Source organism: Falco punctatus (assembly GCF_963210335.1).
Source record: "Falco punctatus genome assembly, chromosome: 4".
NCBI classification, from domain to species: Eukaryota; Metazoa; Chordata; class Aves; order Falconiformes; family Falconidae; genus Falco; species Falco punctatus.
In genome coordinates, this window is record NC_137583.1 from 73323726 (window position 1) to 73350015 (window position 26290).

The 26290-nt window shown below is 43.5% G+C and overlaps 2 protein-coding genes across 10 annotated transcripts in view; both read left to right on the forward strand.

The window, feature by feature from the left end:
• CUBN (cubilin) overlaps positions 1–8925 on the forward strand; it is a 151446-nt gene extending 142521 nt beyond the window's left edge. For all 8 annotated transcript variants that reach the window (XM_080386348.1, XM_080386347.1, XM_080386349.1 and 5 more), the window contains 8 exons: positions 1864–2069; positions 2928–3090; positions 3559–3767; positions 4413–4560; positions 4677–4858; positions 5987–6152; positions 7969–8204; positions 8605–8925. In XM_080386348.1, coding sequence (XP_080242474.1) covers positions 1864–2069; positions 2928–3090; positions 3559–3767; positions 4413–4560; positions 4677–4858; positions 5987–6152; positions 7969–8204; positions 8605–8712 — 1418 coding nt within the window. In that variant the 3' untranslated portion in view covers positions 8713–8925. The remainder of the gene's footprint in view (positions 1–1863; positions 2070–2927; positions 3091–3558; positions 3768–4412; positions 4561–4676; positions 4859–5986; positions 6153–7968; positions 8205–8604) is intronic.
• Positions 8926–16448: 7523 nt separating this feature from the next.
• The window catches only part of RSU1 (Ras suppressor protein 1), a 110196-nt gene continuing 100354 nt past the window's right edge, over positions 16449–26290 (forward strand). Inside the window, exons 1-2 of one of the 2 annotated variants that reach the window (XM_080386385.1) lie at positions 16449–16607; positions 16838–16949. In XM_080386385.1, coding sequence (XP_080242511.1) covers positions 16841–16949 — 109 coding nt within the window. In that variant the 5' untranslated portion in view covers positions 16449–16607; positions 16838–16840. The remainder of the gene's footprint in view (positions 16608–16837; positions 16950–26290) is intronic. The other variant, XM_080386384.1, reaches the window with a different exon arrangement.

The window sequence follows — 26290 nt, forward strand, 5'->3', positions numbered from 1 at the left end:
GTGAAGAGGAGCTTTTGTAAGGTGTCTGACCCATATATCACTTCTGACTCAGCGTTGCAGGGGTGGATGCTCACACTGTAATTTATGCCTAATGATTATGTGCTTAATGTTATGTTTAGTAGAAGGCGTCCAAAATGCTGAGCAGGAAACGGCTACAACAAAATTGTTTCAGGAGAACTAAATAAATCATGCAGAAGGGTGAACCCAGAGAAAAATACAGTGAAACTGCAGTCTTAGGGTCCAGGCAACCTCCTGTCTGACATCTGCCTCCTTCCTAGACTGTTTGTAAGAACGTGATTTATTGTTCACATTTCTCCCACTGTTGTTCTCGGCTTCTGCAGTGGCATTAAAAGGAAGACTAACACTTTCCCAAGTTTCTGAATTCATTACCAGCCCACAAAACTGGACTAGAAACTATTAATTCCTGACTTTTTCACTTTGTAATAAGTTTCTTCTATTCATTTTTAACTATAGCAAAAGCTTAAATCTCATGTTGTTAAGATTTTGGTTTAAGCAAGCTTCTTTGTAGGGTGGAGTTTTTCCGGCTTTGGTTAGAGCAGGACAACAATTAGCCTTAGTCATTCTGGTTTAACCATTACAGTCTTGCAAGACAGGGTTCTCCAACCCTGGGTTACTGATGCAATCCTGAATGCTTGGATGCTGATTTTTCACCAGAGGGATCTTTTGTAATACTGTAACTTAAGTAGGGCGCAGTCTTGTACGACTGAAAGTATATCAGTGTGTTAGGGTTAAGTCACTGTACGTCAGCCAGACGGGCATATTTTACACACACAGATGAAATTCTGAAACTCCGCTCATGTTGCTGGGCCGCAGCTGTAGCTTCATTTATTACCAGTTTCTCCTAAAGGGATTCGGTGTGGGAGATAATGGGCTGCTTGCAGTTACTGCTTTGCTCTGTGCTGTTTACAAGAACTCTTTCTCAGACTCAAATGCAAGAGTATGAACCATACTTTATTTGAATTCCGGAGTTAAAAGAGTGGCCAGGAGACCCCATGGAAACTGGGGAAGTAAGTAAATAAATTGATCAGATTTAATAGCCCAGTCCAACTTCTGGAAATCAAAGTACAAAAAAACCAAAGAAAGTAAAAAAAAAAATATCTCTTCAGAGAGACAGTATTTTTTGCTTGTTTGTAATTAGATGTGATAAAAGGGTTCTGATCTTCTAATAACGGCTTTTCTCCAAAAGTAATTTCTTTCAATGTGACTGAAAACATGATAGGGTTCAGATTTTCACAGCGAGTAATTCCAGGACTTAGCTAGCTCAGTCTGTGGGATCCAAATAAAAAGCAGCTTGCTTTTCAGAGGGGTTGTAAGTTCCCACCAAGCAAAACACTTCCAGAAGTAAGTCCCTTTTAGCTAGATTCCTGAGTATGAGTCAGGGTCCCAGTGTCAGGCTGCCAAATTCTGTCCTCCCAGAACGGGTCGTATTGCCAAAATAAGCAACTCTACATTTTTAACCACATTTTCAAAGTCAACAACCCAGTGCCCCCTACTGTCCAAATATTCTTATTAGCAGGTAAGAACCACCGTTCTATTTAATTTCTGTCCTCTGTCTTCCTACAGTCTCTTTTAAAAAAACCCCGTTGCTACATTTTCAAAGTGGATACTGATTTTATATGCAAAGAGAAGACACGATCTTAATTCACTCTACCAAATCTTAATTGTGATTCTTATCTATCTAACGCTGTTTGTGTTGAAAGCCTTTTAATCATTCAGATGGTCTTTGTGAGACAGGACAGTAAAATTCTGAAGCACAGAAAAATGATGCTGGCTTGACATGAAAGAGTTGAATATTAAATAATGCCAGGAATTACTTTTTGAAAGCTTCTGCTTCTTCAACAGGACCTCGGAATGGCTGTGGTGGTTACTTGACAAGTTCAGATTATCGCTTTGGCTCTCCAGTCTCCAATGTGACCAGAAGATATGAGAAAAATCTGGACTGTGTATGGACCATAACTGCACCTGTAAACAAACTGATCAACCTCACCTTCACTTCATTTGTGCTTGAAGCACAGTCTGCTAAGACTTGCCGATATGATTATGTCAAAGTAAGATAGCTGCGTATTTTAACAAGAAAATATTAGTGAGATATAATCCATTATCCTCTCCTTGTAAAACTTCATTAATAGAAAACGGTCTTAAGAAGAAATTAAATTGCTTAATATAATTACATTTTTTTGTTGGGTTAGATTACTACTCTAGATGACATCTTGCCTTTCTGGAAACTAATAAGAGTTTTGTCATTGTTATGGTCTTATGTCAAGCTTCTGGTCTTAGGCTGCCTATATAAATGAGTATTATTTCACAGAATAGAAACAAAACAAAACTCAAGCGCTTTGAAAGTAAACTTGCAGCTTCATTATCATACACAATTGCTTGAAAAGTCTGTAATCTGTAAAATTTTGAATAAGTAAGTCTTGATGCTCAATGCTCACCTGTGAAAGCTGTTTTCTTGGGGATGAGTGTAAAAAACATAGGACAGCAGAACACTGCTAAATGAGATCCACCAAGGAAAATTATAGATCCTGTTGAGCATTAGAAAAGCTCCGTGAAACTAGGAATTAATTCTACATTTTCATGAATAATATCAACCTTTCTATTGAAGAGCACTTTGGGATTACATATAAAAAAGAAATCAGAATGCCAATTTAAAAGAGAATAAATTTTCAATAGATTTTCTGAGGCAGGACCAGCATGTTCCATAATGGGATTTACACTGTCCAACAGAATTAGTTAGTATGGCAGTGAATAATTATAGTAATCAAGAACGTCCTATTAAAGCACAAGACCACCTACGGTGCTTTCAAGTGAAAGAAGTGATAATGTCAGGAGGGGTCAGAGAACTTTATTTCTGTTTGTTTGTTGTGCCTAAACTGTTAGTGGCTTACATACTTTTCTTCTTTCAGCTTTATGATGGAGATAATGAAAATGCCAATTTAGCTGGCACATTCTGTGGATCTACAGTGCCAGCTCCTTTTATTTCTACCCGTAATTCCTTGACTGTGAAATTTGTCACGGACAATTCTGTGGAAAGGGAGGGTTTCAATGCTACCTACACCACAGTGGATCGTAAGTATACATATACATGTATGCATATATATTGTTGTGACTCTTTTGTGGAAATATGTATTCAAGTAATAAGTCATCAAAATTTGTTTTAGATATCAGGCTCAGGAAGGGGCAAAGACAGTCCTTAGCACAGCATCTAAAAGCAAGCTAAAATCACCACGGCTAGACCCCAAGACTCTTTGGTCTTGGCTGGTTGCAAGGGTGGCTGTCAGTCTGGAGTGCAAAACAGAACACTCACAGATTATTAACAAATAGCCTGATATTGTAGGGAAAAAAACATTTATTTGAGTTTTATGACGTGCATCGACACAGCATTAGCATGTGTTTTACTTTTTTTTTTTTTTGTTATTCTAGAGCCTCACAGGTAAATACAAAACTGCATTGTCCAGTGTAATTTTGCCCCATATATATTCTTCCCCAGTTGGAAAGGTTTTCACTCTACGATGCATATATTACTGTTTTACACAGGACCATGTGGAGGAATATATAATGCAACTTCTACATCCCTGACCGCAACGTCTCCTAACTTCCCGAATGAATACCCACCATTTACTCTCTGTACTTGGGTCATCGATGCCCCTCCGCAACAGCAAGTCAGGGTAGTGGTAGAGGCCTTCCACCTCCATTCTGGCCAGGACTGTACTCAGAACTACCTGGAGCTCCAGGATTCACCAACAGTAAGAAATTTACTGGTGATACCATTCCCCATTCACATTCAGCTCCCTTCACTCTTTGTAAAGAGATGTGACACCCACCATTTGGTAGTAGATTAATTGGTGATTCTGTGCGAGGGCCACACCGTGCCCCACTTAAGGTGTGTTAACCGGTACAAAGACTTCATGGAAGCACACTATATAGACATTGAGTTAGACCTGGTAAGTGTTACACAGTTTTTTACAGTTGCACCAAGTAACAGAGCTGCCAAACTTAACACCCAGGAAATACTGCTCAACAGCAAGTTTTCATAAACCAATTGCACTTCCTTCCATCCAAGAACCATAATAAAAATGAATATTCATGCAAAGAAGAGTGTTTGTAAAAAGCAGCAGAAAAACCCTACTGTTATGTCCTCTGTGTTATATTAGCTGAAACCTTCTTTCCTTGATTCTTATTTTGGAATGAAAATACCTGTTACATTTGATTTGTTTCTCATAATAATTGAACCTAAATGTTGAGACGTTATTAATTGATTTCCGTGAGAACTTTAAAATGTGATTGCATAACTGATAGAGAGAGTGTTGAGAGATATATTCACCCAAAGTTCAGTAAGTAGAAAACCAAATCATATCACTAAGTAACTTGTGACATGTATTGAATTCCAGCACAGCCAAGGATCAGTCCATAGATTCTGTGGCACTGAAGCTTTTCCGGTCCCTGAATTTTATTCTTACGATCGCACTGCCGTCGTGACTTTCAAATCAGATGAATACATGATTAATAATGGAGTCAGATTTACCTATCAAGCTACAGGTAAGCTTGAAGAAATGTCTAAAAAGTCTACCTACCATTCTCTTTGTTTATTTCATACAGTGAAAAGCAATACAGAGATCTGAAATGCTTACATGTTTCTGGTTTTCTGTCTCAAGGATGCAGCAGAGTGTATAACCAGCCGTTTGGTTACCTGAAGAGCCCTGGTTGGCCTGGTCATCACCCCAGTAATATGGACTGTTCTATCATTCTACAAGCTCCCCCGAATCACACGATTTCTCTCTTTTTTCATGCTTTCAGCTTGGAAGACAGCGTACAATGTTCACGTGATTTCCTAGAGGTATCAAACAAGTATACGTATTTTCTGGGCATGTGTCAAAATTTGCTGAATTCAAGGGAAATTAATAAGCTTGGATCAAATCTAAGCTGAATTGACATTAGGGACTAATTTATTGCTACAGATTTGTGGTGGAAGGGACTGAGATGTTACAGTAAGAGCTGAAACAATAGACACTATAGTAAGTGCAAAACCAATGAATAAACAGTTTCATCATCAGCTAACTCATCCTTACCTAGCTCTTGTTGATGTTACCCAGTTAACAGGGCAAGCTGGGGTAGTTTTCATCCAATATTAACATCTGTGCATAAACAGAAAGCCATAAATCTGAGTGCTTTCATTCCAGCAGTAGAATCTATCTGCTTGTTATTTTTCTTGAAAATATTTTTTTTTCCTAAAAAAGCATTTTTTCTTAAAAAAAAAAAAAAAAGAAAAAAGAGCTCTAGTAACAAGTGTAGGATACTTGCAAAAGTATTTTGTGTCAATAAAAAGCATACCCTCCTACACAATCCTCACGCTGTCCTTTCAACCTTGTTGAAGCTTTCCCTGTTCCCTGGTCAGATGACAAGAATCGGATGTCTGTGGCAGAATCATTATTTAGTTCTCCTTTCATAACCTCTTTACTTTCTCAAGAAATGGATCTGACCACCAGCATTATCGGAGCTCAGAAGAAAATCAGATTTAGTCTGAGCTATGTAATATGATCTGTGTTTAATGTGGCCAGGGAAAAGAGTGGTCTGTAGGGCAAATAATTAATCTTTTCATCTGGAATATTAAAATTTCTTATGAAAAGTAAAACATGGACTTGAATTGCAAAAGCACATCTTTGCTACTAGTCAAGTAATTTTTTTCGGTCAGGAGATGAACCACACCATAAAATTTAGCTACCTGTTTTTGATGAAACTTGTTCTGTGCAATTACTTACAAAACTCAGGCAGACTGGTTAATGGTCTCTTTTCCCTTCTATACAAGAATACATAGCAGGAAAAATAACAGTATTAAAATTATAATTATGGTATGCATGCAAGTTGCTACATAGTTTGTGCTGTGCTTGTTGTCCCTGCATAATTGTACTGGTATATAACAGGCATCAGGATTTAATGCTGACAGTGGGGTTTTTGTCCCTTGAAGGTCAGAAATGGGAGTGATGTGCAATCACCACTACTTGGCAGGTTCTGTGGAAACAGTGTGCCCAGTCCCATCTTCCCCCAAAATCACGTTGTCTACCTTCGTTTCAAGAGTGATATTTCAGGGGCTCGTGATGGATATGAAATTACTTGGACTTCATCATCAAATGGTAAGGCTGTAATTCCAAAGTAATATCACTTAGCAATTGTACACAGAAGGAAAATACAGAAATGCGGAATTCGGCCTGCTCGGTTTTCATCAATGCTTAAGACCTTCCCAAGCACCCATCGCCCACCCCATTCAGTCACTGCAGAGAGGTAGATGTTCCTCAAGATGAGTGGGATGAGATCCATTTTATGTGACAGAAGCAATTCCCTTTCTCTAATGTTGACAACCTCAGATGATAAAGTCCACTTAGGATGAAGATCTGCCTCTTTCACTGAGAGGTCAGAAAGTATCAGTAACATCTGTCTGGGGATCCACAGAGTGGTCGTGGTGGTCAGCCTACTCCATTAATAGTCCAGTTATGCCCTAGGATCTAGACACTGCTAAGCCTGAGGAGGACTGAAATTTGCCCCAGGAAAATAACCTAACTATAATGCTGTGTAGTGACGGTATCATAGGCACATTCATAAATGGCTTATGAAATGGCAATGAATAGCTGGGTAATAGTTTGTTCATGACACTAAGTTGCTGGAAGTAGGGAAGCTCATGGTCAGTTGAAAAGTCCTACACAATAACCTTAACAGTATCGAGTGGCTTGGTGATGAAAAGACAGATAAAGCTCAGTGTTGGAAAGTGTTGAAGAACGTGGGCAAAAAAAGACAATCCTAACTTTACTTACAAAAATGTGGGCTCTGAGTTGACTTCTAGTACTCAGCATCAAGATCTTGAGGGTAAAATAGTTTCATGAAAACAAGAGCTCGCTGCTCACTAATAGTCAAGTAGGCTAACACAATACTAGGAATTGCTGGGAAGAGAGAACACATAGACAGTCACTGTATAAATCCATAGTTCAGACGCAAACTGAATGATGTGCCCGGTTCTGGTCTCCTCTTATAAAGAAACCAGTATAACTAGTGGCTCAACATGAAAAAAGGCTTCTGTATGACATATGCTGAGCCTTTTCAATCTGGATAAGAAACTACCGAGGTCTATAAAATTGAGCAATATTGGATGATAAATAATGATCAACGTTCTTTGACGTTTCCCATAGAAGAACTAAAGGCCATCAGATAAAGTCAGGAGGTGGTAGATCCAAACCAAAACAAACCAACCAGTACTTCACACAGTATGCAGTTAAGCTGTGGAGCTCCTTCCCATAGGATGCTACAATTCTACATGAATTTGAGGGCTACCTGAAGAAGTTAACGGAAGACATCTGTTAAACACTATTAAGTTCAAAGATGCCATCTCTGGGAGCTGGAAGCTGAAAATTCTTGGAGACTGAGAGTAATCTGGGGCATGATCTGCACATGCTCACTCTTACTCTATAAACTTGCTTTTCTCCCAGGGTATCTGCTTCTGCCCACTGTTGGAGATTTAATTTTGGTATAAATGAACTTTAGTTTACTTAATATGACTATTTTCTCTGAATTGTCATCTGTATTTTTCTATCAGGTGATGCACTGCTTTTCATTGAAAGAACAGCCAAAAAGAATTTGTCTCTAGTTGAGTAGTTGGGAACTGAACTGACCAAGGAATAGACTTAAGGCTTTGATTCCTGTTTCAAAGACTTTTGGGGGTTTTGATTTTTAATATCCAGTGATCATCTAATGCCCATTGCGTACTCTTCTAAGGCTGCTGAAGCTAGAGCCTCAGTTTGTTTCTTATTGGAATAATGCTGTTATCCACACCCGTTGTTCCAGCTCCCGGTATCTCTCTCTGTTTTTCAGTGTTACTACTAATACTGTACTAATTCTACTACATCATGTAGTATCTTGTGAAACTAAGCCTTTTGGCTAATTAACAGTGTCTGTTTCCAGGATGCGGCGGAACATTATACGGCAGCACTGGCTCATTTGCTAGTCCCAACTACCCAGCAACGTACCAGAACAACACTGATTGTGAGTGGGCCATTACTGTGCCCAAGGGACAAATTGTCACAGTGAACTTTGATTTCATCAGCATCGATGGCCCAGGGGATTGTGGTAGCAACTACCTGATCCTTTACAATGGGCCAGATGCCAGCTGTCCTCCAGTCGGGCCGTACTGTGGAATGGTATGTATTGCCTACTGTCTCTGATCCAGTAAACGGTTAAACGAATATTTATTGTGCACATTGTCAAGTGCAAGACTGTTTCGCCAATACTGGCATGAATTCCACATAGATGTGTGGAAGTGAAGGCTTAAGGAGTGTGCGGCACCTCAGAAGCTTTCCAGTGCACCTTACGGTGACATCTAGTGGGAGGCATCAAGATATTTTGCTCTGTATTTAGTATTTGTGATTTAAATATTTGTAATACCCTGAGGGAGAAATGCAACAGCAATCTCTAGCACTGACTTGAGGTCACTTCCCATCTATGATCCAATTTGTGCCTCATTTTTATCTCTCTGACTGGCTTTTCCATAGGATCTTGATGTTCTAAAAAGCTTTTAATTTTTCTTGTCTTTAATTTTAGGATACAAACATTGCTCCATTTACTGCTACATCTCATCAAGTGTATATAAAATTTCATGCCGAATATGTGACTTTACCATCAGGATTCCATTTAAGCTGGATGAGCTAAAACACTGTTTATGAGAAATATATTACCATTCCTTGCTATATGGAAGAGACTTTAGATCATAAAATAAGTTTGAAATCTGGTTATGACAGTTGCAGCTGAAGTAAGACCTTTTAAAAATTACTGTATGTGTAGTTGTTATGAATTTAACAATGTCAAAAAAATGTGTACTCCCGTTGTACTTAAAATAAACTGTTATCTACCCAACTGGGAAAATGAGCTTTTGCTAGTTTTTGGAACATGGTTTTTTACATTCTGCTACATAATTCCAAAGTTTTGCATTTAGTGCTATAAAAAATGAATGAGCCAGGATAAAACTGAAACACAAAATATTCAAAATGAAGTCGTCCTTAATCAGTTCTATAGACCTACATGGTTTTGTCCAAGGCATCTTTGAAAACGTTGAAAACATTTGAATGAAATCAGAAATTGCTAAAAAGTGGCCCCTGTCCTGCAGTCACTTACACAGAGAACTTTGCTGAAGGTCTTTCAGTAAGGCCGTGCATCGGGTAAAAGAACCTGGCTGGATAAGTGCTCGAGCATTCACTGAAGTTTAACACAGTAAGGACATGCGATGGCATTAAATCTTAACCACATTAAGAAGTAATGTCAGCATCAGAGCCTTATGTTCAATATACATAAATACCTGTGATTACATTTATTGAGTTATATCTTCAAGCTTCAAAATCTGTTTTGCAACTGAATATAAAAAACTTGTGAGACTTTAGTAACTATGTCATCTTCCTATCTAAAAGTAACTAGTTCACCTTGTAGGCAACTTCCTAGACACTTACAAAATAGATATCACTTCAGAATAGGGCAGACATAAATATATCAATTGACCTTTGACAAGAATTAGTTTTTCCCTTACCCAGGCTAACGTACATCACACATTAAAAATGTTGTTGGCAGGGTATACAGAGGATGCAGATTCCCACCATGGAACACTTTCTCTGACAACCCAGAACGAATGATAAGTTCATTTCTTCAATGTCACCTATGGTGGACAGGCAAGAGGAATTCACACTGCAGCAATCAGAATTCACACTGGCCTCATCAGAACTCTCACTTCATAACTATTACAAAGAGTCACTTACAGGGAAGTAATTCCTTCACGTGATTGCTGCAATAATTAGTTATGACATGATATTGACGTGTCAATGATATTAAAGTGTCAATGAGGTTCTAAAAAAATCTAGGAATTCTTTGAAGATTTCTCAGTGAATACTGAAAAAGCCATAATTCCACAAACATACAAAACTTTATAGTGGCTGAGAAGCCATCTTGGTTAAAATAAAATATAGAAAACACAAAACAGAGAAAAAGGACAAAAAAGTAGATGGCAAGCTGTAAAATACAACTCAAAATCACCTGGTAATAGGTTAGAAAGAAACCTGTGAACTCTTGCTGGCCAAAAGAATTAGACGTAAACCAGCATTTTTTAATTGTCCAAGGACCAAGAAAAAACTAGCTGATGTACAGGTGATGCTTCTGCTAACATGCTGAAGTGTAACATGGGAAAAAGAGAAATATCTTTATTTGGATCAAACTAGGAGACATCTATATCCTACTGAGCGGGTGGCAAAACAGAAAGTTTCTCAAATAAGGGAAGACCATATAGTGAATATAAACATTTTTGGTTTAGTGGCCCAGAAAACTGTTTCTGGGAGTCCACACCAAACTGATTTCATATTTGGAGTCAAGGGACGATACAATCTTTGTCCATGAAGTTTACTTAAAACCCCATAAAAGGGATAGCAAGCAGTAAAGAAAACAAACATCTGAACCGCCTGCAGGTAAAGCTACATAAGCTTTAAAGATAGCAGTGGGTAAGCCACTGCAAATCCAGTCAAGCATGGCTTCAGCTGTTTGTCTGCAGAGATCAGGAGGATTTGATTTCTTCCTTGTGGGTGGCTGCAGCATGGGGCTTTGTGAACGTCCGCTGCGGTTTTGACCTTCCTATGAATCCCTGTGGATTTGGCGCAGTTGGTGGAGGGCGGAGAATCCCCTCAAGATCTGGCTGCTGTCTCTTGATGCTAGGCGGCTGGCGATGGAAGCATCAGATTTTAGTCAACAACCAGTTAGGCACAAACATTGTCATTTTCTGTCTTTCACTGCCCTGGAGCAGAGCTCAGCTGGAAGCACAGGTGCAAGGGAAGGGCATGGCTCCCCAGACAGCTCGCGGCCACGGCGGGTACCGCGCTGCCCTGCGTTCGCTTCTCTTGTTAAAAGTGGATGATGGCCTGAGAGATGGTGAGTTCTCAGGGTAAACCTTGGCCTTGCCAGGAGTATGGCAGAGCACGAACTGACAAACAATAGAAACCTGTGCAAGGTTCTAATGAACAAAGTTCATTAGTGGCTTTTTGAGACTAGTGTCAGGCACATGGTATACAATTTAAGGACAGAAAGTTGAGTTCCCTGAGGACACCCCTGTTCCTGTGCTCCCCCACTAAGGCTGGCTTACTGTCAACTTACTGAATAGTGTGTAGGTGCGATCTGGTGATGTGTGATGTGCTTGAGGCCATGCTGGTAACACAACCTTTGGCCTTAAGCTGTAGAGGGGAACTGGAGTTAAACTGATGAGTTTGCTGAAACCTGTACTTCAAAAAGATTGATTTCATGAAGAGCAAAAGCATGCTCCACTTTAAAGCAGATTAAATGTTTCTGGACATTTATTGATACAATAAATACTTGCTCTTGGCATGACTTTCACAATGTCAAACAAATTTTAGGGAATCATTGAACTTCTGCAGAAGAAAAGACTAAAGAGCGCTATGGATGGAAGAGAAATCTGTAAGATTTTTTTTTTAATGTAACAATAACTAATGCTTGGTGCATCTTGAAATGTTCCAAATACTCCATACTGTCCATAATTTTGTTCACAAAATGAGTAAAATGCATGAGGTTCTTTAGAAAAAAATGAATTCCAGCAGAGAATTTGAGCTTATGAAGACTGTTGAATGAAGCTGCTGGTACAAGTTTCAATTGATCTAGCCCAACTGACTTTCAACAGAAATAGTCAAAGTCTAAAATTAGAATAAATTATCAAACCCATTACTTAAAAAAAACAGGAACAAAGTAACCCACTGCTGTCCTCTAACATTTCATATGAGGAACCACAACAGAAATACCACTGCAGAAGTATTAAAGTGGAGGTCCTTAGAGGAGGGAGCTGATGCTAAACCATGTTTCTGTCTTGGAAGGTAAGGAGTCATTTAAACCACTTGCTTTGAAATGAATGCACAGCAAAATCAACCAGGAAAAACTAAACAGATAATTTAAAAAGAATTATTCTATGAAACGTCTATGTGGGTTTTGCAGTGTACAATTCAAAAGACAGAATCTGTGCTTAATAAGATTTACGGCTTCATCTCACAATACTGCCGTGAATATCTTTGCTTTTATGTCTGTGCACATTGCTGTCTATTTTTATAGATAACATTGCAGTTGTGAATGCTGCACGTCTGTATTACAATACCTGCATGGCTACAAACAACCTCCCTCCTGCCAGTGACAAAGCACGGGTAATGAATGTGCATGTTTTCACTTCCTAAAGCCTGCACGTTTTTAACTGATCTGTACATCTTCTTCTGCGTGTTATTATACATATTTATTCTTATACAAAGGTATATCTTACGAGACAGTTATATATGAATGGTAAGCACTTGGAAGACTAAGATTCAAAGAGTAAGCATTAAAAGGTCCGTAACAGTATTTTTTAATTGCCCTTCTCATGTCGTGGTGCTACTCTTTATAAACAATAAATGAGAAGTAATACCGCAGTGAGGTTTTTGGGGCTATGGTTACTTGAAGTAGAGAGAAGATATAAAGCTAAAATGCTGGAAATAGTGGTGATGGTCAGTTTAAAACACTAGCTAATTCTAGTCGAATTTATAAAGCAATTTTGACTGAAAAGCAGTTTTCACTCATCTCATAAAGCAAAGGAGGAGCAGTCTCAGTTTCCCACAGTAACTCAAGATAGGTGTCCTAGGCACCAGAATTAACATAGCGTAACTTTTTTTTGTCAGCTGCCAAAGTAAAACCACAGAATTATTCTGCAGTCCTGATGAAAATGAAATTTAACAAAAAATCATAACACTGACTGTTCATAATAACAGCAGCAACAACGCAAGATTACTAACAAATGTATGTTTAAAATGTTTATTAGCTGATAATAAAATAAAGGCCATATTCTAGAAGTTTGCTTTTATAAGGCAAAGATCAGCAAAATAAATAATTACGTGCCGGTTATCGCACATAATCACTGCAACATTGATGGGTACATTTTTAGTGGCAGTGCCTAGCAGTACACAACTGTTTTTTGCAGGTGCGTGTTGCTGTTGCATCCTTTTGACGATACGCTAACCCTGCATCAGTGTTGGCCGTTGTGATAGCTTCTTTTTTGGGGGGGGGGGGGTGTGTGCAGAAAGGATAAAAATAGAACAATAGTAATAATGTAAAACCTCATTTCCTTGGTTTGAACTACTTAGGACAGCCAAAGCCAGGGCAGTGTCAGAGCTGCCCATGGCCTTGCTGGCCCCCAGCACAGCGGGAGGAACCAGCGGGAGGGAGGCACGTCCAGCGCTCGCTGCCTGGACGGAGCAGGCTGGGGGCAATCAGTGCAGGGAGCGACTTCTCCCTCCTCTTACCACCACGCAACAGCTGCACCTCTGCTATAAAATCCTGGCCACACATCTACCTCATAGTCACCTACTTCAGCCTGCTGCCCTCAGGACAGAAGGAATATGCCAGCCTCTGCAAAGAATTTGGGCATTTGCTCTACAAACATTTAAGCCAAGTGACAAATTTAGAACAAAGCTGACAGATACCAAAATATTTTATAGTTGTTTCATAAGCAAAAATTCAGTAGCTTGGTAGTACAGTGAGACCCAAACTGGAAAAAACTGTACTGTGAGCTCAACCACCATACACGTGGGGAGGGCTCCACTGGGCAGTCCCCAGACACAGGGTGACCAGCCTCTAGCTGGGGACATAGAGGGAGCTAAGGATATTTGGGAATCAGAGGGATTTCAGAAGAACTGGCTGCACTGGGAAGACATGGTAGGGGATGGGAGAGGTTTGATGGGGTTAGCAAAGTGGCATAGGCTCTCTGCAGGAAATTACTTTTCATGAGTATGACTGCTGATGGAACAACCTGAAAATTAATTTTTCAAGACCGGGGAATGGCCTGGCCCTCGCACAGCGTGGCATGTGTGTACTTACTTTCCCACTCCTTCTCAACCAATTGATATTTAGCGCTTCACGAGGAGCTGAAAAGCATTAAAGGAAGGCTTGACAGCAACTCCTGTCTGCCAAATCCAATGCACGCCTGATTAGGGCACTGATTAGTATGTTTACTCAGATGAAAGGTTTGCTAAAGCAGGAACCAAAGTAGATGGCATAGAAGGTGCAAGTGATAGATGAAATATTTACACACCAAAAGGATAATGAAATTAGGTGGGTGGTAAAAAAAAACCAACCCTGACCCAAGGGGGTAATGGCAATATGTTTATTAGGAGGGGAATAATTAAATATTTCTATGGTAGGGATGGAGTGTGGACATCCAGGCCATGTGCAATGTAATATGCTATCGGTTTGATTCCTGCGTACATGGGGCAGCAAGAAGCCAGGTAAGCTTCTACATGAAGACACCGTTTTGAGTATCTTGTCACAGTCACGTGTGCTTTATCTGTTTGTTGGAATAAGCAAGTTAGGACCATATTTTATAGACAATAAATTTGCCCAAGCCTTTGCTACTAAATGAAGCCTCCACAAAACAAGAACAGTGGACATGCTAGCACATTGGTCTTTGGGACAAGTGACTGGTGGCAACCACGGCATTTTCTTAGGCACGAAAGGGATCTGGATTCACATCCCTGCAGAAAAAAAGGCACAATACATTGTTGTCTTGTACATCTGAGTGACCATGTGTTCTGCCAAGCAATCCAGATAAAAGGAAGTTCTTCCAGTTGTGTTTTTGTAAGGAAGACCTGAAAGCAGCCTGTAACTTCAGGAAAGGACTCAAGGTGGTAACTGTATTTAGGGATAAACATGCTACAACACAGTGTCATGGTTTAACTCAGTTGGCAACTAAGTACCACCCAGCTGCTCTCTCACTCACCCCGCCACCCCCGTGGGATGGGGTGGAGCAACAGAAAGAAGGTAAAACTCATGGGCTGAGATAAGAACAATTTAATAACAGAAAAAAATTAAAATATAATAGTAACAATAACAATCGTAATGAAAAGGGGGGCAGGGGGAAGAGAGGAATAAAATACAAGAAAAACGAGTGATGCACCATACAATTCCTCACCACCTGCTGACCAATGCCCAGCCAGTCCCCAGCCTCTGGCCAGCTCCCTCCAGTTTGTATACTGGGTATAACGTTCTACGGTATGGAACATCCCTTTGGATAGTTCGGGTCAGCTGTCCTGGCCCTGATCCCCCCCAGCTTCTTGCGCACCTGCTCACTGGCAGAGCACGGGAAACTGAAGAGTTCTTGACTTAGGGTAAGCACTACTGAGCAGCAACTAAAATGTCAGCGTGTCATCAACATTATTCTTACACTAAATCCAAAACACAGCAGTGTACCAGCTACTAGGAAGAAAATCTAACCTACCCCAGCCTAAAGCAGGGCACTCATAATTAAATCCTAACATTCCTAAAAAAGGAAAAGCTGCATTGCAGCTCCAGCGATGCTCCTGGTCTGCTGGTTTAGGCACCTTCCCATTCATCGTCTTGGTTTCCGTGGATATTATTTTTCAGTTTCTAAGTAACACCATGCAGTACATAGGGAGCGCATACGCAAAATTCAAGGCTGTAGTTCGCAGTGGGTGGCCTGGCCTTAGGTCATTTTATAGATTTGTCATTAATTGCCCTGAGCTTGCGTGCCTGTCGAATGACGGTAAGCTGGAGCTTCTTAACTCCTGTCAAAGCTCTTATATGCATAAACATTCCAGGCAGCCAGGCTGTAGCTCCAGCATCACGGTGGCAAGGCCAGTCAGAAGCGCTCTGAACTGGGCCCAGCCTTGTGACCAGTTTTGCAGCTGGAGCTGACTGGAAAATCCACAAAGATGCCTGAAGAGATGGAAACCTCTGCTTCAATAAACCCAGATCTTTCGGGGACGATGCGTTTTACCTCAGGCAGCCTTTGCCAAACCTCAGTGCCCGGCAGCCCTGCTCGGTCAGCTCCCGGGGCTGCGCTCCCGGCCCCGCTGCCGCCCGGCCCCGGCACAGCGCTGCGGGCGGCCCGGCCAGCCCCACGGGCTGCCGCTCGCAGCTGCGGCCCGGGCACCGCGGCACCAACGGGGGCGCGCGTTAACCCGCGCTTCGGAGAGACGGCGGCGTAACCGTGCGGGACTCGCCCTGCCGGGGCGCGGGCCGCCACCCGGTGCCCCCTCCTGCGGCGCCAGCTCCCGCAGCCAGCCCGCCCCCGCTGCCGGACCGCAGCCCCCCGCGCAGGGGTGCGCACCTCGGCGGCCCCGCACCGCACCCCGCGCAGCCGGGACGGCCGCGCCCGGCGGCCCCCGCCCCTCGCCGCGCATGCGCTAGAGCCGCAAGCGGAACCCCAGCGGCTTGGGACCGAAACCCGCTATCACCCGCGGGGCGCGCTTATTGGGCAGAGGCCCTTCCTGCGGCTCCTCCAGCCAATGGCCGGCGGGCCTGCACCGAGGAGGCGCGCTGATTGGCCCGATGTTTTCCGGGCCGTGGGTGGAACCGCTCGGGCGGGTGGCCGCCCCCAGCAGGCGCGGGGAGCGCCCCCGCTTCCTGGGAGGGGCGGCAGCGCGCTTGCGCGCGGGGCGGGGGGAAATGGGGCGTGGCGGGCGCGTGCAGCCGCCGGGAGCCGCCCGCCGGGCCACCGACCGCCGTCCGGCCGCGTCCCGCCACGGCACCGCGCGGTGAGTCGCCCCGGGGGCGGCGGCGGGCCCGTTCCTCCGCCCGGGGGCGGGAGGGTGGCCGGCATCCCGGTCAAGGCTCCGCTGGGCTGGGCAGGGGTGGGTGCGGGGGCCGGGCCGGGCCCCCCCGGCGGCGCGGAGGGCAACGGGCGGGCTCGCCGCGCTCGGCCCCCTCAGGGCAGGAGCCGGCCCCCCCGCGGCCGCCTCACGGTGTCCGTTTCTGCCCCGCCCAGACCATGTCCAAGTCGCTGAAGAAGATCGTGGAGGAGAGCAGGGAGAAGGGCCAGCCCGAGGTGGACATGTGCGACCGCGGCATCTCCAACATGCTGGACGTGCCCGGCCTCTGTAGGTACCGGCGGCGCGGGCGGGGCGAGCGCGGAAACTTCCTTATTAGTCCCGGGACGCGCCGGGGGCGCAGCCGGGCCTGGGCGGGGGGGCCCGGACCGCCCCGCGGCCGCGCTGGGGCTGTCCCGAAGCTTTGGGCGTCGGGGGCGGGGGGGGATTCGGGGGCGGGGGGAAACGCTGCTGCCAGCTCCCGACAGCGCCGTGACGAGCCGCGGGTGTGTGCTGGAGAGCCCCTGCTCCGCCGTGCCGTGGGGAGCTGGGGCTGTCACCTCTGCCCGTCTGCCACCCTGCGCGTTCCCTGACCCTCACTGCTGCCGTTATGGCACTTGAGTGATGGGGAGACTTTGCCTCCTGTCCGTGCTGGCCTCTCCCTGCTGCCAAAGCAAACCCACCAGCCAAGTAGCATCTCCATGGGTCTTTGACAGGGAGTGACAGGCTGGTCTCTGGAGGAGGGTAGGGTAACACTGTGTTACAGGTACAGCAGTGTCGTACTTTGGGTATTCCATGATTGCATGTGCTTCCAGAACTGTGACAGTACGTTGTTACCGGTATGTTGCATTTACTGTGAATTAACCACAGCAAATGCAATGTACCAGTAACAACAACTGTCACAGTTCTGGAGAACGCGTGAATGAAGTGCGAGGCAGGTAACTTTGCCTTGCTTTTGCTTTAGTTAAGAGTACATACAATGTTACAGTGCAACTGATAGGCATTGTGTTGGAAGTTGTGACTGGCTGTAGTGTGCCACAGGCAGAAATCTTCCTGAATGCATGATGTAATGAGAAAAAACCAAAATCTAAACGAATCAACGTTCTTGAAACTCCAGCCATATCCTAATTTAGCTCTTCACTATGTTTTTTTAAACTTGATAGCAACCTAGGGAAAACATAGGCCTGCTGCTGAATGAGGTAGGTGCCCTGGTGACGAAGCATACAGAGGTGGTGGAGTTACTGAATGCCACCTTTGCTTCAGTCTTTACTGCTAAAACCACCCCTCAGGAATTCTGAACCCTGGAGGCAGGAGAGAAAATCTGGAGAATGGAAGACTTTCCCTTGGTTGAGGAGAATTGGGTTAGAGATCATTTAGGCAAACTTGACATGTGCAAATCCAGGGGCTCCAATGGGATGCATCCATGAGCGCTGAGGGAGCTGGCAGATGTTATTGCTAAGCCACTCTCCATCAGCTTTGAGAGGTCATGGAGAACAGGAGAGATGCTTGAGTACTGGAGGAAAGCCAGTGTCACTCCAGCCTTCAAAAGGGGGCAAGAAGAAGGACCCAGGAAACTACAGGCCAGTCAGCCTCACCTCTGTCCCTGGAAAGGTTATGCAGCATCTCATCCTGGAGGTCATTTCTAAGCATGTGGAGGAAAAGAAGGTTATCAGGAGTGGTTAACATGGATTCACCAAGGGGAAACCATGCCTGACCAACCTGATAGCCTTCTGTGATGGAATGACTGGCTGGGTAGATGAGGGGAGAGCACTGAATGTTGTCTCCCTTGACCTCAGCAAGGCTTTATGTTTCTCCCATAACACCCTCATAGGTAAGCTCAGGAAGCGTGGAGTTGATGAGTGAGGACAGTGAGGTGGATTGAGAGCTGGCTGAATGGTAGAGCTCGGAGGGCTGTGATCAGCCACACAGAGTCTGGCTGGAGGCCTGTAGCCAGCGGTGTGCCCCACAGGTCAGTACTGGGTCCAAGTCCCATCCAGTTTATTCAGGAGGGACCTGGATGAAGGGACAGAGTGTACCCTTGGAAGGTCGCTGATGTTAGAAAGCTGGGAGGAGTGGCTGATGCACCAGGAGGCTGCGCTGCCATTCAGTGAGACCTGGGCAGGCTGGAGAGCTGGGTGGCAGTGAACTTAATGAAGTTCAGCAAAGGCAAGTGTAGGGTCCTGCACCTGGGCAGGAACAACCCCACGCACCAGCACAGGCTGGGCCTGACCTGCTGGAAGGCAGCTCTGCAGAGAAGGACCTGGGAGTGCTGGTGGGCAGCAACTTGTGCGTGAGCCAGCAGGGTGCCCTTGGGGCCAAGAAGGCCAGTGGGATCCTGGGGTGCGTTAGGAGGAGTGTGGCCACCAGGTCGAGGGAGGTGATCCTGCCCCTCTGCTCTGCTCTGGCGAGGCTGCGTCTGCCGTACTGGGCTCCCTGGTTTGAGAGGGAACTGCTGGAGAGGGTCCAGTGGAGGGCTGTGAAGATGAGGGGACTGGAGCATGTCCCTAATGAGGAAAGGCTGAGAGAGCTGGGCCGGTTCAGCCTGGAGAAGAGAAGATAGAGGGGATCTTATCAATGTGTATGTGTATCTTAAGGGCATGTGCCAAGAGGCTGGGGTCAGGCTCTTCAGCAGTGCCCAGCAACAGGACAAGAGTCAATGGGCGCAAACTGAAGTACAAGAAGTTCCTTCTGAGTATGAGGAAGAACTTCTTTACCCTGAGGGTGACAGAGCACTGGAACAGGCTGCCCAGAGAGGATATGGAGTTCCCTTACCTGGAGAAATTCAAAACCCACCTGGATGTGATTCTGTGCAACCTGCTCTAGGTGAACCTGCTTTAACAGGAGGTTGGACTAGATGATCCCCAGAGGTCGCTTTCAACCCCAACCCATTCTGTGACATACGAACTCATGTTAAATAGAAAGCTTCACTGTATTTCTATTGGATGAACAGTTGTTTGAGAGAAAGTAGTGTTTAGCTCTCACTTAACTGCAGACTCATTTTCAGAACTGTACTTACCCATTTCAGACAAACTAATGCATTAAGTGTGGGGCAGTGACAGGGTACTCTTGCTTTTGTGAAGTAGACATGGTGCCTGCTGTCAGCACTAAGACACAGAACCGATTAGCCAGCTTTGTTCTTTCAAATGGTGGGGATGGGTGGGAAGGTAATGTTAAAGCACATCAGTAATGCTAAAGTAAAAAAAAAGCTTTTCTTGTGCAAAGACTGTTCTGGGTTTGTTGTGTAGGCAGGGTCAGGGACCACAGTGTGCGACACTGTGGTCCACAGCTGGACCTTGATACCAAGTTGCTAATCAAGCATCTGAAGCTTTTTTGGCAGGGAGATCCCTACATGAAGTGTAGACTTGTTGGTACCCTAGTCACACTGCATCAGAGAGGTCTCTGTGCAGATACTCTTGGTGCATACCATGTGACTTGGTTTGTGTGGGGACTTGGGGGCTTCTCCAATTTGAGAAGGAAGTTAGGGGAGGGAGCAATGACTGGTTTCTGTTTGGTCAATTGAGACCACTTGTAGCTTCAGGTATTCTGCATGCTGGCAGAGAATTTTTTTTTGTTTATCGCCAAGGTATTTGCCACTTTGCCTCTGGAGAAGGAATAGTTTCCTCCAAATACACCTTAAAAAAAGTAACAAATAGGTATTACCTCTGGATTTTGGGTAACTGTTAGAGAAAATGTTAAACTTGTTTTCTAATCCTCTTATCTGACTCCTAATGGATGATTTTTTCTAGTATAGATCAGGTGTTTTGGGTTTCTCTGGCTCTCAGAACTGGCAGGGAAGCTATATGAGTCTGACTTTGTGCCTTCCCTTCTAGGTGTGTTTGATAGCTTTCCAATGTGTTGCAGTGTTAGAACTTGTCTTTTCAGAAACTTTGGTTTTGGCATGAAATAAAGATCTTTGTTAAAATCAGCCATCATGATTCATGCCTAGTGACAGTTCTTTCACAGAATCTTTCTTCTATGAGGGCCACTTGCAGATGTTCAGAGATTAGAATAAGTTTAGGTTATGATTAGAGGGAACACTTTGGTGGTGATTTCCCTGGTTTTGGCCATTTAAGGACTTTAACTAGGTTGCAGGATATTCCTAAGTTACTGTGGTCAGTAGCCCCTGATAAGGGATTTCATCTCATGTAATTATTTAATGGTTGTGAATGCCCCTCCCACAGTGGCCAGTAACTCTTAAAGTAAGCTGCTCTGTAAAATCAAGAAAGGACCAAGCCTTGTCCCACTGCATATTTGAGTACTTGCTGCAGAGTGGCAGTGGATTCATACTTAAGCTTTCTTAACTTAATGCACATAGAGTTAATGCAGACACAAGGGTTTGGAACAGCGCACCGTGTAGCATCTGCTCAGTGTGCCAATCCTCCTCCTTCAGGTGCAGACCTAATCTTGTCATGTGTGTTTAAAGAAGAAAAATCCTAAGTGATCATAGAAAACTGGTGTTATGTGGGGGTAGAGAGAGGAGAAAAGGGAAAGGGGAATATATGCCCTGACTTGGATAGGATTCTCTTTGCAGTCTAGTGAATGACTTGCTACGGTACAGGGCAGCCACTCATACTTTCTTTTAGTTTGACTTCCACCTTCTGTAGCAGCTGTGGGAGAGGCAAAACAGACCAAACTTACATTGGTATCTGACAAAGGCATCTTTCCACGTCTAGGTGAAGTACCTTTCCTAGCTGCATGGAGATTGACACTCTGTATTTGAAGCTATCTTCAGCTAGCTTAGATCTAGAACCTTAGATCTAGATCTGACAACCTCTACATCTCTTCCTGCTTCTGTGTTTAGTAAAGGGAGAGGGGAGTTACCAGCTTGTTTAAAACGTGTTCAGATTTACAAAGAAGAGTTCAGGAGTTCCTGAACCACTGCTTGCTCAGGAGTTCATGAATGCCGTTAGCAGCTGAGTTCTATTTTTGGAATATTCCTCGAATCCAGCCACTTCGGTGTTTTCTCCTAATGACTTAAAAGTACAAACTAGAATTGTGCTACAGGCTTTCAGGGCACCTGAATTTTTGAGGCTTTCAGAAATGTAGTATGATAACTCTTTTCAAAGATTTTCTATAGGAAAAAAAGGTTTCATTTGTGACTAAAAAATATCCCTTTATCTAGGTGTTCTGTGCTTTAGCTCATCATAATAAGGCAAAGACCATGTGAAACGGTTTTAAACTTTAAAGGCTTTTCTTATTGTTCTAGCATGCGATAAAACAAGTGTTATACCATTTGTGAGCACAGCTATGCTATAGTGGTGCATCCATACATGAATAGTCTTAGAAAGTGTCTTTCCCTATGGAAGTGGTCTAATGTATTGGGTTTTTTTTTAATTCCATCTAGTAAAATAAAGAGAGCATATTTGTTTACAAAGCAGTCAGCATGGAGAGGTAATGATAGAGAGCATTAATGTATGTCCTGTAGCGTGCACAGTCAAGTTCAGGAAGTAGGGCATGCCTTTTCCCTAGCTTGATGGTTAGGGCGTTTATTGGTAGGATTTTAAACAGCCATCAACAATTATGGAATTGTTCTTGGAGTAGGGCCTGGTCTCTAATCTCTCATTTATGTATCTTTAAGTGATCGATATGGAGAAGCTATGAATTAAGGAATTATTTTGGCCAAATAACTTGAAGACATCTGCTGTTCTGTAGTCTTGTTGTCAGGGAAGGAATATTGGATGAAATCCTATTTACTCTGTAAGTGTTAATTTGCTCTCGTTATCATTCCATCTGTAAGCTATTCATATCTTACATAAGTACATGCTGGTGTGGTAGGAATTAACATGCCTGGAATTAATTATCAGAAAGTTAATGTTGATACAGTTGTCCGCTCCTAAAATAACCAAAGCACAGAAGATGGAGGGGCAGGCTACTTGTAAGTCATTTTGTACGATACTGCAATGCTCGTGCTGCATTAGCTTCCTCCAGCGGCATGGACAATGTCTTATCTTGGTTCAGCAAGGTCTCTGGAGTCTTCCTGTTTTGGCTTTGTTTTTTCCTTTTAAAGAAATATAATTAAGCCAAGTCTTGTGATATAAATATTTTATGTAAAGCTGACTTGCAATGCATAGCAGCACTATATGAAAGGCTTGATGTTAAGGCCAAAAGGGAAAAGCTGAAGTATTCTTCCCTGACCCACTCCATTTCGAAGCAATAGTAATGAGAATTTATAGTTACTATGCAAGTAAATTGCTCTGGCAAACAGTAGTGTCCCGAAACTCAAACTTCTGTGTGGATGGATATTGGTGCGTTCTTGAAATCAAATTAATTCATTGGCTGTATGCTAATTACTGTAACGTTAACAAGGCATATGAGGTCTTGCAGTCCTCAAGGACCTGCTTCTTGGCGTCTAGGGGCTCCTCTGGTGGCATCATAGAGAGGTTATAGTACTTCTGTGGGAATTGCAGTGCCTTTTGGATCTCAGGGGATGGCACTTGGGGTGGATTCTCTGACCTGTTGAGTGATCCTCAGCAAGTGAGTCCTGCTAGTTATGCTTACCTGAGCTGCGTATATCCAAAGCAAAATGGCCCCACCAGGCCCCTTTCCACCTTCTAGATGTTACTTGGGAATCTTAATTAGTTGCTTAAGACAGATGCCTTTAGTAGAAGAGCTGATAATTTAGTTGTCATGCAGAATTGACTTTATATATAGGATGAGGAAAGCCACAGTCAGCTGTTCCCACAGCACAGTCCTTTTCACAGGAGTAGGCGAGTGGCAGCGTACTGAAAAACGTGTTATTTCCAGAGGCTGGCTGTTTCCACACAGGTCAGTTTAATGGAAGTGAGCAAATTCCCCTCCTTGTAAGTAGTGACCAAATACCACTTTATATCTAGGCTTCCTTTCCTAAAATGCTTGTAAATCTGTGTCTGAACTGGTAGTAGCTGTGGACCTTTCAAGACTGAAAAATCTTTTTTGTATCGATATGGCTAAAATGCTGCTGGAAGTAGTCCAGAGCACAGATGCCTGAACCTCTGCTCTTTTCAACATCATATGAGGATGTTGCCTTTTCATTTCTTCAGGGCACGTCGGCCTGCTTTGCAGGTCAAAGATGCAGTGGGGTTCTTTGTCACATGGATAGTGGGCTTTAGTCAAATTTGGACAGTAAAGTCCAGATTTAAATGTCTTTGGTCTAGGGATTTTAGGGATTTTGGCCTTGAAATTGTTGATGTTGGGACTTCGTTCTGTATAGACAGACATGTGAGAAGAAACCCTTCTGAAAATATACTCAGTTGAAGAAGACAGTGATATGACAAATTAGGAGAGGGAGTAGTGAGAATAATGCTTGTAAGATTATGTTGTTAAAGGCCAGCAGTACACATGGCTTGATGGTTTATTCAGCAGGTTTACCTTTAAAAATGAGATATGCAGAGAACTTTGTATGATATTTAAATTCAGCAGGAGTTTGATGTTAAGAAGACCTGAGCCTATAGCCCCAAAGCTTAACTGCCCTTAAGTAAGCATCCTCACTTCCTATGTGTAGAAATTAGGAAGTCATGTCAGGAAAGGGTCACCATATGCGTACACATGGATTAGATCATCGTCTGTCTCAGTTATCTATTAGTAAAACACTTCCTTTTCTTACTTTTGTTTCTTGGTTCAGTCTGTAAGAGATCCAAAGCAGGTACTGGCATGTGTGCTGCTGTCTAGCACTCAGTGCAGTTCAGTGACTTTGTACTTCTGTGGTGCAAGTCAGTCATGTGAAAGTAGTGTCTCCTTCTAAGCTGGTTTCTTGCAGGAGTTAGAAATATTATTTGATATCTTTTTTTCTTTGAATTAAATCTTGAGCTCAGAAACTGGAAATCCTAAATGCTACCTTTAGTCTCTATGAGTTGTCGTTCTGATTTGTATGCTTTAAATGGTTGTTTCACTGAGCGGGGTGGGGTGGGATCAGGGCTGCTTCCTCACCACTACCTTAAAGAGTTTTATTTCGATAACCTTGGACATGACAAGCCTTAGTGTCAACAAATAATCATTCATAGAAATCATATCCTCTTCACAGAAGAGGTAGTTCATAGTCAGAAAAGAGTTGAGAAAGGCCTATCAAATTTAGTTCATATATATATGAACCTTTCCTCATGTAGTTTCTCAGTTGGTCTATCTGCTTATTAAGAGGTACATGATGGGGGTTGCTGGGTTTAGTTGAACGAAGTCCATTATGGACTCAAACAAAGGAAAGAACAGATTATCTGAATTTTGGATTCTGGCCTGAAGCTGGCAAAGCTCAAGGCAAAACTAGAATGAACTATCAAGGCCACAGAATTGTGGTGACGGGTGTCTATGTTCTGCTTTAATAAACCAAAGGAAGGATCAACTTCAAAGGAAAAAAGAAATAGTGCAAAAGTTCTCTTGGAACTGACTGTGCCTGGCCACCTGATTTGACTTCCCAGTCCCTGCACCTGCAGTTCAGCAGGGATGTTGCAAACCTTTGCCTGGCAGCAGCGATGCAGGGGTCCCACCTGGTAGGAGGCCAGTTGTCTGTTGTGCTCAGGGTGAGGTGCTAATTTTTTAGTGTGGAGGTGAGGTAGTGAGAGTTGGTTGTCTTCTGCTGCCTTAGTTCAACTTCTCTGCTTTAAACCCCAATCTTAAAGTGAGGTGGAAGCAACTTTATACAGTATCAAAAAACAATAACAGATTTTTTTGAAAATGCAGATTAAACAAAATCTTTACATTCTGATACGACTGTCATGGGAAGGGCAAAGGAGAAATTCTGAAATGTTCCTGTACGCCAGATCTTCAAGAACAAAGCTGGAATGCCATTCCCTGGTTCTGATGCCAGCAGCCAGAGCCCAGCTCTTTGTAACATGCCACGCTTCAGCCTTAAAGGCACTCTTCAGCATCCTTAGTGTGGAAAGCTGCCCGGCATGCAGGCGGGTGGTTGGTAAAGGCACCGTGATGTAGCTAGTCTTCACCGCTGCCACTGTGAGACAGACGGAGAGTACAAAGCTGATGGAAGACTTCGGTACATGCTGTGTGCTTTTTTCCTGCCTTTTTGATAACCTAGGATTTTATTTGAACATTTGAGGCTTAAGGAAGATACTACTTGACTAATTGGACATTTCCTTTATTGGCTTATGAGAGCGAAAAGGGCCCTCTTGGACGGGAGGCCATTACGTTGGTAGGCACACAAGCCGTTTGAGTTGTAATGACAATGTCCATTACTCTCCTTGTGGGCTAGGAGGAAACAGGCTAGGGCAGAGTAGGTGACTCCACTGCCTGGTAGGAAAAAGATTGTGTCTCTTTTAATACAGTAGAGCAAGGCTGATTTCTTGTTGATGCTGGTGAGTCTAGGCAAAGCCTCTGAACTCTGGAATGGCTTGTTTCTTAAGTTAAATGCAGGAAAAGGTGTATTTTCCTGGCATTATTGGTGTCAGTTTGGATCTGGCTCTGACCTAGATTAAGGTGCCTTGGAGCTGGAGTTGCCGGACTAGAGCACTTCTCAGGATGCCAGCTGGTAGGGTTGCCCTTCTGGTGTTGTGTTCTTACTAGTCAGGGTTGGATATAAAGGGCCCATGGAATGTTGATTTTTGCTGATTGTCACAGCTATAAAATACCTAAACCAAGAGAAATAAATGCATAAGGAGTCCTTAGGCATTTATTCACAAGCTTGTAACTATCTCTAGCATGTTCTCTCA